Here is a 12,582-nt window from a genome sequence, read left to right as displayed (position 1 = left end):
GAATGGATTTCTATGTTGAACGTGACACTGATAGACATAACAGTGTACTTCTCAAGGTCCTGTTGGAGGGGTATGTGTGTGTGTGTGTGTGTGTGTGTGTGGGTATCGAAAGAGATACTATGTAAACAATGTATGTTCAGTGTGTAGGCTCCTTTTATTTGAAAACCAGTAAACATTTGATTGCAAAAAAAAAAGAATAAAACATTAAGACAATGTGCCGGTTTGAAAGTATGAAAGTATGGAAGGAAAATACTCAGTTCTAAAGTATGCCAGCAGGTGCTACAACTCGTTGTGAGAAAATGAACATGGCCGCCGTGGTTATTTTTGGCAGAGCGGCCAGGGAACCTGATTTCAGGTCAGCGCTAAAATTCCGGGGACGATACCGCCGCTCATCAGTGGCGGTGTGCGGGGAATGGCGCGGGAGCCGGGCGCCAGCGTTCACCTGCGAGGAAGAAGGCCGGGGCTCGTGGCCTTTCTTGGCGAGGCCGTCCAGGCCTTTGAGCGAGGAGAAGAGCCGCCTCTTGGTGGAGTGCTGCTGGGCGAGCGAGGAGAGAGAGTGCTTCTTGGGTCTGGCCTCGTTTCTGGAGCAGATCTGAGGGAGAGACAAAAAACGCTCGCTCTCTGGACCCGCATTCTCGGGAGAATAAAACTCACTTATGTTTGCGTTTTCTCAACTCTAATTACAGGAATATTTCATCTGTAGAGGAATGTTTATACCCACTTTTACATGGCTTCAAATCGCTCCAACACAATTTATTTTTCTCATAACGTGAACACTCGTGAATAGTTGTTACCAAGAAACAGTCTTTGAATGACAAGATCTCTTTGTGTGGTTTTAAACATTAAAAAAACTTCCAAGTGAATTCAAACAAGTCCTGGGGGTAGACTTTTTTATGCCAGACATAAGCACCAAAGATCAAATTAGACTTCAAAAGAACAATGAACTGTAAGAGCCAGTCCCTGGCCTATGATTCACACACACGCACACATACACAGACACAGACAGCCACACACACATACACAGACACAGACACACACACATGCACACACTCACACACAGACACACACACACACAGCCACACATACACACTCACCAGGGCGTGGAAGGAGGACACGGAGAAGACTCCCAGGCGGGCGAGGGTGATCTTGGAGGGCCGGCTGGCGGTGGCCAGGAGGCTCTTGGGATTGGGCTGCTCGCAGCCCTGCAGGCTGGCCAGATAGCAGCGCATGCGGAACAGGTCCATGTTAAACTTCTCCAGGTTCTGCTCCCACTGCTGGATCTGCATTCCGAAAGAAGGGGGGTGGAGGAGGAGGAAGGGGGTGTGAAATTGATTTCAGATGTAGCAGATAGCCCCGGGGGAAGAGGGACAGGGCTGGCGGGGTCAGTGGTTATGCATCTAATCTCCAAAGCCCGCTTGACATTTCTGTTATTCGCTGCGATGAAACTCAGCCAGGAGGGCGTCCTGAAACTGAAATCCACAGTCCTGTACACTTGGAGCGTTTTCACACTGTGCTTTGCTTGCTGTTCGCTTTGATGAGAGAACAGTAATGTTGATAATAAAATTATAATTTTATCATTAACATTAGCATTTGTAACCAGTTAAAATAATACCTGCCAGGATTATTATTGTTTTCACTGTAAGTGCTTGATAATGACACTGTACGTGCGGTGTGAAGCTAATCCTTCATTTTTTATCATGGATCCTATCTCTAAAATGGCGAACTTAAAGTCTGAGTTCTAAAATTTGCGAGTAATCTTACAGTCATATCAAAATGTGAAATCCCATATTAAACACATACCAAAACCTCTTTTTATAACCTCAAAAGCAAAGAAAAATGAAGGTCATTTTCATCCCTGTCTGATGCTGAGAAAATGAGCCATGCTTTTATAGCATCTAGACTGGATTAATCCAATGCTTTGTACTCCATAATTATTTCACAGAAAAAGACAAGATTATCAAGAATGTAGCAGAGTGCCAGAGTGCTGACAATACAAAGAAGTTGGAAAACATTCCTCCAGTAGCTATATCCTGCACTGGCTCCCGGTTCACTTCTGATTTTAAAACTTTATTTTTGGTTTTTGAAGGCAAACAGAGGATGATACCTAAGGTACAAGCATAAGGTACATGCTAGTACCTTACAGCATAGAGAAAACACTTAAATCAATCACAGCTGGTCTCAGGAGGACAACCAGCTTTTAGTTCCCATGACCCAGAACTCTAGAACATTCTCCTTCAGTATACTAGAGATTCACCCTCAGTTCCAGATTTTAAATCACAGCTTAAACCATACATCATTCTGTGCTACTTTACTGTTTGGGGCTATAAATATATATATCTCCAAACAGCTATGCGATAATCACTTATTAAACAGTAAATGGTAATAAAAATAATTATACTATAATTACATACTGCACAGGTAAACTGCATGATTGCATAATTTCTGGCAGTGTGGATAAATGCAGTACATAGACCCTCATTCAGTAACTTTTATGCAATTTATGAAACATGGTGATATAAACAAAATATTTTTAAATCTGAAAATATTTTTTTCCCAATTTAGCTGAGGACGCTCTGGGACTCCTTCACAGACCTCACTGTGCGAATCTGACGATACGCAGGAACTAGTATTGGGTGTGCTGTGCCTAGAGATACTGCAGAATAGCCGTGCGCTGAGAAGATTTAAAGCAGTCATCCGAAAAAAGTGGTGTCACGTCCCTCTTGCGGGAACGGCGGCGGATCAGGTTTAATGCGGACTGACAGGAGACACTCTTTCCAGCGCTCTGCGTCCGATGGAACCGCCGGCGTCAGCCCTGGCATCTGAAAGCCATATTTCATTTCTGATCTATACGGACGAGACGTTGAAATGGAGCTGAACTTGGTGAAGGTGTTGCTGTTGATCAGAGGAGGTCTAACGGAACGATGTGCGGTTTTATTGGACGCGAATGCAATGTTACTGCTTCCTGAAATCCCTTGATAAATAACGACGCTAGGAAAATGGAAAGCAAGCTGTGGTAAAGGTATCTGGACATGAAGCACTGCTCATAGGAACAGCAGAGTGCAAGGGGCTCTTTGGCAGGGAATGAGAGAGGAAGACTGGGAGAGAATAACATTAAATTACAGTGATTCAGAGACTAGGGGAGCAAAACAGAGTGAGTTAAAGAGAAGAAAAGGTTGTAATGTATTCAGTGAAAGACAGAGCAAGAAAGACAGCAGCAAAGGAATATGACTAAGCAAATGGATTTTATTTTCGATGAATGTTTTGGGTTTTTTTATTTGTATATGCATAGGTTTGTCATGACAATAAAGCAAACAGAGAGAGAGAATGAAGATGAGATCAAAAGACAGAGAGAAATGTTGGGAACTATATAGTAAAAAAGACAGTGGTTTATGGTTTGGTTTTTGGGGTTTTTTGGCTGTTTTTGCTAAGAACATTTTGCGTTTAGAGTGAAACACTTTTCCCATGCAGATATGGTCCCTCTGTTTATTGTCTTCTGTCTACCCCAGTTCCTAAGATGTAGATGCTGCATCCTTTGAACCGTGACACGACTGTCAGTTCGCAGACTGTCACAGAAACACCTTCTGGTATTGATTTTCAGGGGATGGGACATCAAAGAGGTCAGTCCTCTGATTGGAATGCCTCCCCTCAACCCCATCCTAATCAATCAACCCCTCTGGGCCATGGACCAGCACCCCCCTTCACCTACCCTGTCCCACCTCCTGACCCCTAGCCCTGCCTCCAGATGTTAAGGCCGGCAGTACTGCGGTAAAAGGAAACAGTGGCCGTACACAGACTGTGACTTAACACCAAGAAAAATGAAAATGGAGAACTTTCACTCATTTCCACATCTAATATCTGCACTAATTAAAGCTGCTTTATGACCCACCTTTTAAAATGACCTACAATGCAAAGTCCATCAATTTTCAACAACCACTGCTATATTACTCTATTAGTTATTCATTATATTAATCATTTTTTGGTATTCATGTTTTTATGGCACATTTTTATGTGAGGCACTTCCGCCCTGAGAGTGCTATATAAATCACATCCGAAATGATAACTACGATTACTTGCAACTCTTGCTCCCTTGAAGGAAAGATAGCCAGCGGGGACCATGACATCACTGTGTTAATTAAATGGGGGGGCGGAGCTCTAGGTCTGGCCCTTAGACTTCTCACATCTGGTTGCTGAGACCGAGGTTTTGTTTCCTGACTGAAATGGGACCAATTTCCTGGCTGCCAGTATAGGGGGATGGCTCAGGGGCAGAGTTGCCTCCTGCCTTAATCGCCCCCTTATAAACTGGCTTTATTAACTGGTTCGTGGTGGGGGGGTGGAAGGTGCTAGAAGTTTATAGACAGTCCTCAGTGTGCATCACCACTGGTGGGGGTACATATACTTACACGTTTACCTTCTGGCAATTGTGTCATTACATCTACTTTCAGAGCGTAATAAAAAGAGCATTACCTGCATACCATGACCAGCGCGTGTGTGTGTACGTATGTGTGTAGGTGTGTGTGTTTGTGTGTGCGCGTGTGTGTGCATCGATCATGCACGATTCTGTTTTATTTGTACATGTGAATGAGTAAATATTTGCATAAACACGCAAATACAGGTCCCGACATAGATAAATACACATGTAATTTACACCGTACGTGTATGTGCATAAATTAGCATATGGATGTAAGTGTACAAATGTGTGCGTATTCAATAATTGAATACTGGAAAATGCACTGCAAGGAATATCAGAAACAAGGTGAAAGCCTTTTTGTACATAAAGCCTGAGTTGCCTGAGTTACTTCCCTTACCTGGCTCTCAATGGCCTTCCTGTTCTTGGGGTCGCTGACGATGGACAGTTGCAACTCGGCCATCTTCTTCATCTTGCCGTCCATGTCGATCTTCTGCAGCAGGCTTCGCGTCTGGCTGCCTAGCAACCGCACCGTGTCCTCCTTGCCCTGCCGCTTGGCCAGCATGGAGGCACTGGCCGAGTGGATCGCTGTCACCCAGTTCTCCAGATCCGTCTGATTGGTGGCCTAATGAGGAAGAACAGAACGGTGCTGTGAACCAATCAGGGAAGGTTGTCAAGGAAGAAGGCTGAGGTCAACACTCTCATAGAATCAGAGGCACTGTGTGAACAAATCAGGGAGGGTTGCGGAGAGAAGGGGGCAGGGTCAGCACTCTCATATAGAAACAAGTTATTTTCTGAGTCCCTTCTGTACGGTTCTTTTCTTGCAAAGGAAACACGGCCCAATGCAAATTGGTAGGCAGCCGACCCCAAACCTTCCTCAGATCAATAACAAAAGAGTGAATACAGAAACATTTGCTAACAGCTTACAGGGACTTTATTTTGTGACACTCTTCTCCTACACACCTGTTTTTTACACATCATTTGCTATGCAATTATGCATGTATACACTTTGTAAGCACTTCAAACGCAAACTCTAAGATGGCTCTGTGCTTCCAAATTGTCGAAAGGAGAGCAAACCCCAACAGCTGACAAACAAACACACTCACATTTTCTTCCCATCAGCCCTCCAGGCAAGGTTTTCTAAATGTAACCGTGTCCTGAGGGCAGACGCACGCCTGGCAGCAAGACAGCGCTACGTACACCAGAAACCTAACCGCAGTCCTAATGAGGGCAGACAGCAGGTCGCCATTCTGTCCTTCACGTAGCACTGCACTGCCTCCAATCCGGTGAGCGGGGTCAGATCGCAGAAGCGTCGCCACAACGTGCAAGGCTGAGGGAAAAGGAGCTACCACTCCAAGCCACCCGCAAAGCGCGAGACGTTCCAGCGGCGGAAGAAGAGGGATTCCTGTTAAAGGGCTTTCTCTCTGGTTCTGATTTCCCCGCTGGGTCGACACCAACCGCTCGCACGACGCGAGAGGAACCAGACCCGCAGGACCGCGTGTCCCGCACACACGGGCCACGTAGGCAGGGGCGGTCAGAACGCATTTTTAACGGGAACCCAAACGTGCCACGCCAGACTGAACCAAGTTCCGCTGCGGTTGCCCCACCCGACCCCACCCTTCCCTGCGGACTCTGTTCGTGGGCAGGGAGTCCGAACGAGGAGCGCGCACCTGGAACAGGTAGACGTCCCCGTAGGAGTTGCTGAGGCAGAAGACGTTCTCCTTCTTGGGGTGCTCGGGGACGGACTGCACCACGCCGTCCTCGGCCAGCAGGGCGTAGCGCGGCGACACGTCCTGCTCCGCCGAGCTCTTCCTGTACGTCTCGTAGAACAGGAGCGTGCAGCCTGGGGGGACGGCAAGGAAAGAGGAGGATGAGAAAGGGGAGGGGGTTGGAAGGAGAGGGGGTGAGGAAAAAGAGGAGGTAAGGCGAAGATGCGGAAGTGGAGGAGGTGTCGAAGAAGAAGAGGGGAGGAAGCTGAGTTAGGTGACAGGACAGAGAAAAACCACGGACCTGAAGTGAGTCTTCAAACAGCCTTTACAAACCTATCCTGTTGCAGCTCTCCATTGTGATATACAGAGCAGAGACAGATTTTCAACATAAATAAAACCGCTTCCTGTGATTGTGTGATATGCTGTTTTTGGAGAGCATCACGCAATGGGCATGTGTGCTTCGATGGAGGTCAAGCTGACTGAAATGTCACTCATTTCACAGATTATAGATTTTGGGGGAAAATAATTGTGGCAATTTGGGAGTTACTTACAGATTTTGGAGATTCCAGGCGCATGTGATTCCATTTATTATTCTAGCCACCAACTGGTCGGTTAAGTATGTTGTAAATTTTGTTAAAACCAGAAAGAATGTTCTGAAAAAAGACACAAACCCAAATGCTATGAGCAATGGCAGTCTTTGCATCTTTGGAACATGAACACTGTTCCCTGTAGGTTATGATTAGTTTGTGGATTCGCAGTAGAGAACTGCATGAATTTGCATGAGGAGAAGTTAGAGGCTCCAGTCGGCAACAGTAACGTGATGCTGAGTCACTGTCTATTGCCACATTTGCTTTGTAGCTGTGCTGTGGTCATGTAGAGACATGAGCTTCCACTGTGCCCCTGCTCTAGGCTTCCATCAACTGCAAGGCGGTTGAAAGAGTAAGATCCGTGGCTAATAGCGCAATGTGTGCCATAAATCACCGGCGCTGCTATTGACCCTTTTAATAAATTGAAGTTGTCAAGCTTTGAGAAAAGGTGCAGCTTTTTCTTCTGCTAATATCCATCTCCTGTCCTAGTAGTTGACCTTGGCTGTTAGAATCTGAGCTCATCTTAACTTAGGGGTGAGCAATGGGCAGTCACTCCTAGGTTGTGACGTCACTTCCACCCACTGCGACACCGCTTCCTTCCCCTGGCCTTTCCTCACCTTTCAGCGTTACCCAGTACTGCTTCCACTTGCGCCGAGGGACCATGTCCAGCTTCCCGTCCTTGTGCAGCGTGAGGAGGGGCTTGAAGGACAGCCAGCCGGCCTTCCGCACCACGCCCTGCTCCTTCTCGAAGCGCAGGTCCAGCCGCTCCAGGGAGCCCAGCGAGTCGCTGCTGGTGTCCTCGGTGCCGGTGGAGGGCTCGTGCGGCTCGCCGCCGCCGCCGCCCCCAGCCCGGCCCGTCTCCAGCTCGCGCATGAAGTTCTGGTAGATGTTCTGGCGCAGCGCGTCGTTGCCGTGGAGGCCGTTGGCCGATTCGCAGAGGGCCGCCGGTTGCGGGGCCGCCCCCGGGTGCCACAGCAGGCTGGAGCCCTGGGAGGGCGAGCTGGTGTCCGCCGTCAGCCCGTCCACCCCGCTGTCGAAGCATTCGCTGGTCTCCTTTCTCCTGGAGTCCTGTGAGACAGGGTCATGGGTCAGAGGTCACAGGGCAGGAAGTGGGCCCAGGGTTTATTAAAAAGGCAGAATGTTCTGGTGCATTCTGAAGTTGCCAGCTATTGAACTGGAAATTCACTCTGCATGGTTTACTGCAGTTAGCAACACTCCTTTGGAAATAGTTTGTGGTCCTGCTGCGGGGGACAGAATGTTGGTTCTGCTTGACTGGTCATAGGGTAACATATTGCAGCAAGTTAAAATATGTCATTAACCATGGAATACATGCTTCATACAATCGCCCTTGCAGTTGCCAAACCCGCAACATTCTGCAAGCAGACTATCAGTTCACTCCTGTTTTTATTTTTTTAATTTAAGTTCATGTACCATTTTGTTGCTTCTGAACATGCCCCCCAATTTCAAAATGGCCGCTAAGCTATCAGCAATCTACAACATGCGCACACACATACAACAATGACCTATCTTCACTTTCCTACAATTTGGAGACAACACAAACAGAGAGTCCGTCTCCACAATTTGGAGTGGGCACAGAGACAAGCTTTAATATTGTGATTCCAGGACCAGCCACCAAAGTCACTGTGCAAGCATTTAGGCCTAAGAAAACTATGACCTATTTAGCCTGATGCAGGCCTTGCTGAATTGCATTAAAGACAGATGAACAGCAAAGCATCCAGAGGTGACTGAATTCAGGTCATGTATCTGTCCCATACTGTTATGTACTCTGTAAGGAGCATAGATAGGGCACTTGCTTGCCTGGCTTTGTACAAGAAAAGATGCAACACGAAGACCCACCTGCAGGACACCCGCATTACCATTCACGATCAATTCCATCCCTGAATCTAATTAAGCTCCTCTCCCCTCCCCCCCCCCCAAGTTCATCCACCCTCACTCAATTCCAAATCCCTACAGGAGACTCAGAGTGGCAGAGCAGAATCTGTCATTGAAGCTTAGCGGTACTTCATTAAATTAAAATGTATTGATTCTTCCCCCAGGCCATTCTGTGTGAAAGTTTTTTTAAGTGCGCACGGCGTACCCGCACTGCCCCAGCAACCTTCACGCGGCATCTTTAAGTATATTTTTTCAACCTCCAGGTTAAATATTGGTTAAACAATAACATACGCACGTCAAGGTATCTGAAAAGACATAAAAGCTGGGAGCACATGCTAATGCTCTGTGAAACAGTGGAATGAGGTAATATGGGGTCATGCTCTGATCTCCAGTCTACTTGCGGGGGGACGTGGAGGGCGGGGCTTCACCGTGGACACCCCCGGCAGTTATGGGATCCAGATTTCAGGCCAGATGTGGTCTGCAGGTTTATGAGCAGTCCCGTATAAAGGCCTGCTGATCCTATCTGCTTGTGCTAATAAAGCCCCCGAGTTTCTTCAATTAGGCCATTAAGGGCCCAGCAAGAAACCAAAATCCAGGAGATATCCACGCAGGAGTTCATTAAAATGTCAATGAACTCTTTTTTTTTCTCGCAAAAGTAAGACAATAAATGGACCAATAAACCCAGAAAACTCAAAGGGAGGTATTTAAATGCTTTTGTTAAATGTAATGTGTGCGTGAGTGTGTGTGTGTCTATGTGTGTGATTGTGTGTGTGTGTGTGTGTGTGTGTGTGTGTGTGTGTGTGTGTATAGAAGGGACAGGAGTGATTCTCTGGAATTTACTGACATCCTGCGAAGTCCAAATCCCTTCAATGTACAACCACACTCCATCACATGCCGCATGAGGCCGTGGATGTAATGACGAAGAAGAGGAAGAGGAAGGGCCAAAAGGAGGGCCTGCGTCTCTACCCAGCCTCCGGCTTCATTCATTAGGGCCACGGACGGCACACGCTAACGGATTACACCGCTAACCAGGGAACAGGAGGCTTAGGCCAAGGCAGAGCTAATCGAATGTGACACCACCGGCTCTCTGGGAAACTGGTCCTTTTACGCAGAAGAACCCAAATAAAGACACACCTTCCCGTGCCGATTTTAGCCTCGCATGGAGAGGGCAGGCCAATTACTGCACTGCGCCTTGTGCTATCACCGGTAATTATACCAATATAGGGAAGACTTCCACCATTTCCTCGTGTTAAGCCTTAAAATTCACTGCCAATAGTTAATCCCTATGTTATTCCTTACATTGATTGTGGTAGCAATTGCACCAAATACAGCTTGATTTATCTTCATTATATAACATACAGACAAACACTTTGCAATGAATTGTGGGATCTTCATTCAGGGAAAACACAGAAATGGCTGCCTACATTCACTTTAAAAATAAAGTTAAAAACAGAGGAACGCTGTACTGACATGCCACATTTTTCAGTTGGGCAAGACCCACGCATGTACAGATGATTCATTTCAAAATTGTAAAGATAATGACATGCAGCTGAGTGTGCTGACATGAACTACTCTTCATATTAAACAGGAGTTCTTCCCACCTACACCCGCAGGAATAATCTGTCTACTATCTTGTCAAACAGGGTATTACAGGCACTGTGCGTCGAGTGCTTGTATTATAAATTTTCTTTTTTTTTACTGTTTGGGTCAATTTTTCATTTAAATGGGACATTATATATTAAATGACTGTATGATATTAAAACATTAAAATATTTCAGATACACAAATTAAAGACACCCTTTAGTCATGGTATGACCCTTGGGCATGTCTGGTAGAGGTCTATAGTAATACACCCAAAGCAAATTGGCTTTGCTGTGTGTACCTGGCCACTTGTGACTACATTTGACCAGTAAACGTCTATGCTGCCTCTATAATTACACCTGAGATTATCAGCCTTGGTATGAGCCTATAAATTACTGGCACTTCTTTCCTCAACAATATAACACAGAAAACGAATAGTACTTTTTTTAAAGCAATTATAGGTAGGCTACTGCTATACCATTTTCAACCACAAAACCAAGCAAGATAACAATATTTATGCTCAGTGTTCCACAAAACACAAGGACATTCTCCAAAAAAAGATTCTAAATCTATCACCCTTCTTGTCTTAAGAGTTAATGGATTGTAAAACTGGTGACAAGCCAAATAGCTTGAATTCGTGTTTTTTTTAACAAAGCCCTTGGCTGTTTGACATTTAAAATCAAAATAAATTTATAGTGACTCGAGATGAAAAAATATTTTTAAAAAAATAAAAAAAACAATTTTAAAAAAATGTTATCCTCAGGTGTTCCTTAAAGGATATTTAATGTCAAAATCATTATTTATTGCATGGGTTTGTGATGAGTCGCTCTTAATGCTGGTATCAGTTCCAACTGGCCTCTTTATTAATCAGGTGTGATTGAGCGGGTAATTGACGAGTGATCTGGATTTGTCCTCTCATGGCAGTAATCAGCCTTCAGAACAAATATTTGGTTTCCAACACAATAAAACATTACGCCAAAGCATTATTATTAAACATACGTTTTGACTGCTGTATTACACAGATCATATATTCAAGGCACTCGACAAAGATTCATTGGCTATTGTACAAATTACTTGTTGTAGGGCCAGGAACATGTCAATGGCCCATTAAGCTTAAACAACTGGAGATGCTGACAGACACTTTTTAGGGGGACAAGCCATCAAGAAAGGTAATGTGCGGTGACCAGCTTCACAAAACGTTTCACGCTTTCTTTATTTTGAAAATTAGGCTACGCTTTACTGAGAACACCTTCGGCGATGCCACGCAAGACACAGCTCGTTATGATTCTGCGAACTAACTATAAAATTTGAATATGAATGTACAGTTTTAACAAATCACGATTTGCATGTCAAACTCCGCGCACGCTAAGTACGGGCGCTGTAGCGGTGGAGGACATTGGCCTGGAGGTGAGCCCCAGCGGCTTACAGGAGGCTGAGGCCTCCTTGCGTAACGGATACGCAAGGCTGTGAGGCTGTAATCCGCCGGCAGACGGGCACCCAGACACGGAGGACAAAGAGCGCCCTGCGAATAGTAAATGACGGTCACGGCTACTGCCGTAACGTAGCAAGTCCAATAACGTGCAAAAATCTGCAATAAATAAATAAATACGTAACTGCTGGTGAACAACTGAGGAATTCCAGATAAGTGCAGGTTCTTTATATGAGGTTTAGCAAGCAGTGACAGTCATAATTGAACATACTTATACAGCTTGGATGGACAATTCTGATTCGAACTTTGCATGCCATAGGTGTTTTGTTGATTCAACTAAAAATACATCTTATATATTATTTTTTTCACCTGTTTACAGATCTTCTCATTTTCATGCAAATTTTGCTTACGGAAAGGTGGGGCAAGCCAAACAAAGGCAGGAGTGATTTTCTAAAAAAACAAACAAAAACAAAAAAACCCTGCGCATACTGGCACAAGGCGTTCTTTGAACAGAAGCCGCTGCCTTTTCAGTTTTATTGCAGGGGAATCGGAATGCAAAAAACACTACAGAAACAGACAGCTATCAAATAATCAAATAAAGAGTCAAATAATTTTTGTTACTGCAGTTACTTTTAATGACATAAAACATGAAAAACATGGCTGTGGATGCCAGTCAGACAGCTGCTTAAATGCTAAAATGCAGCTCTAACATGTGTGAATGACCCTCCTTAAATAACAGGCTTTTGACGGGTCCATTCACAGGCGCTACATCCAGTTGTCAGCTCGTTCTTACGTTGGTATGTGAGTAATTCTGAGCAAGCCGCACGTCAAGGATTTCCTGACACTCGCATGCACCTCAGTGGTGCCGTTTTACAGTGTCTCAGACCTATGACCTTTGACCTATGCAAGGGGTCAACACCGCACTGCACCGTGAATAAAGTCTGGGGACAGAGCTACAATAGCATTTGCTTCACACCT

General features: G+C 45.4%; 1 protein-coding gene across 3 annotated transcripts in view; it reads right to left on the bottom strand.

The window, feature by feature from the left end:
* The window catches only part of tiam2a (TIAM Rac1 associated GEF 2a), a 90,503-nt gene that overhangs the window by 38,636 nt on the left and 39,285 nt on the right, over nt 1-12,582 (bottom strand). For all 3 annotated transcript variants that reach the window (XM_064331678.1, XM_064331668.1, XM_064331686.1), the window contains exons 4-8: nt 7,319-7,769; nt 6,076-6,248; nt 4,806-5,030; nt 1,095-1,280; nt 443-592 (exon numbers count right to left, since the gene is read on the bottom strand). In XM_064331678.1, coding sequence (XP_064187748.1) covers nt 443-592; nt 1,095-1,280; nt 4,806-5,030; nt 6,076-6,248; nt 7,319-7,769 — 1,185 coding nt within the window. The remainder of the gene's footprint in view (nt 1-442; nt 593-1,094; nt 1,281-4,805; nt 5,031-6,075; nt 6,249-7,318; nt 7,770-12,582) is intronic.

The sequence above is a fragment of the Anguilla rostrata genome, chromosome 1 (assembly GCF_018555375.3).
Source record: "Anguilla rostrata isolate EN2019 chromosome 1, ASM1855537v3, whole genome shotgun sequence".
Lineage (NCBI taxonomy): Eukaryota > Metazoa > Chordata > Actinopteri > Anguilliformes > Anguillidae > Anguilla > Anguilla rostrata.
The sequence above is the reverse complement of the archived record's forward strand: the minus strand, read 5'-3'. Positions and strand labels throughout refer to the sequence as shown.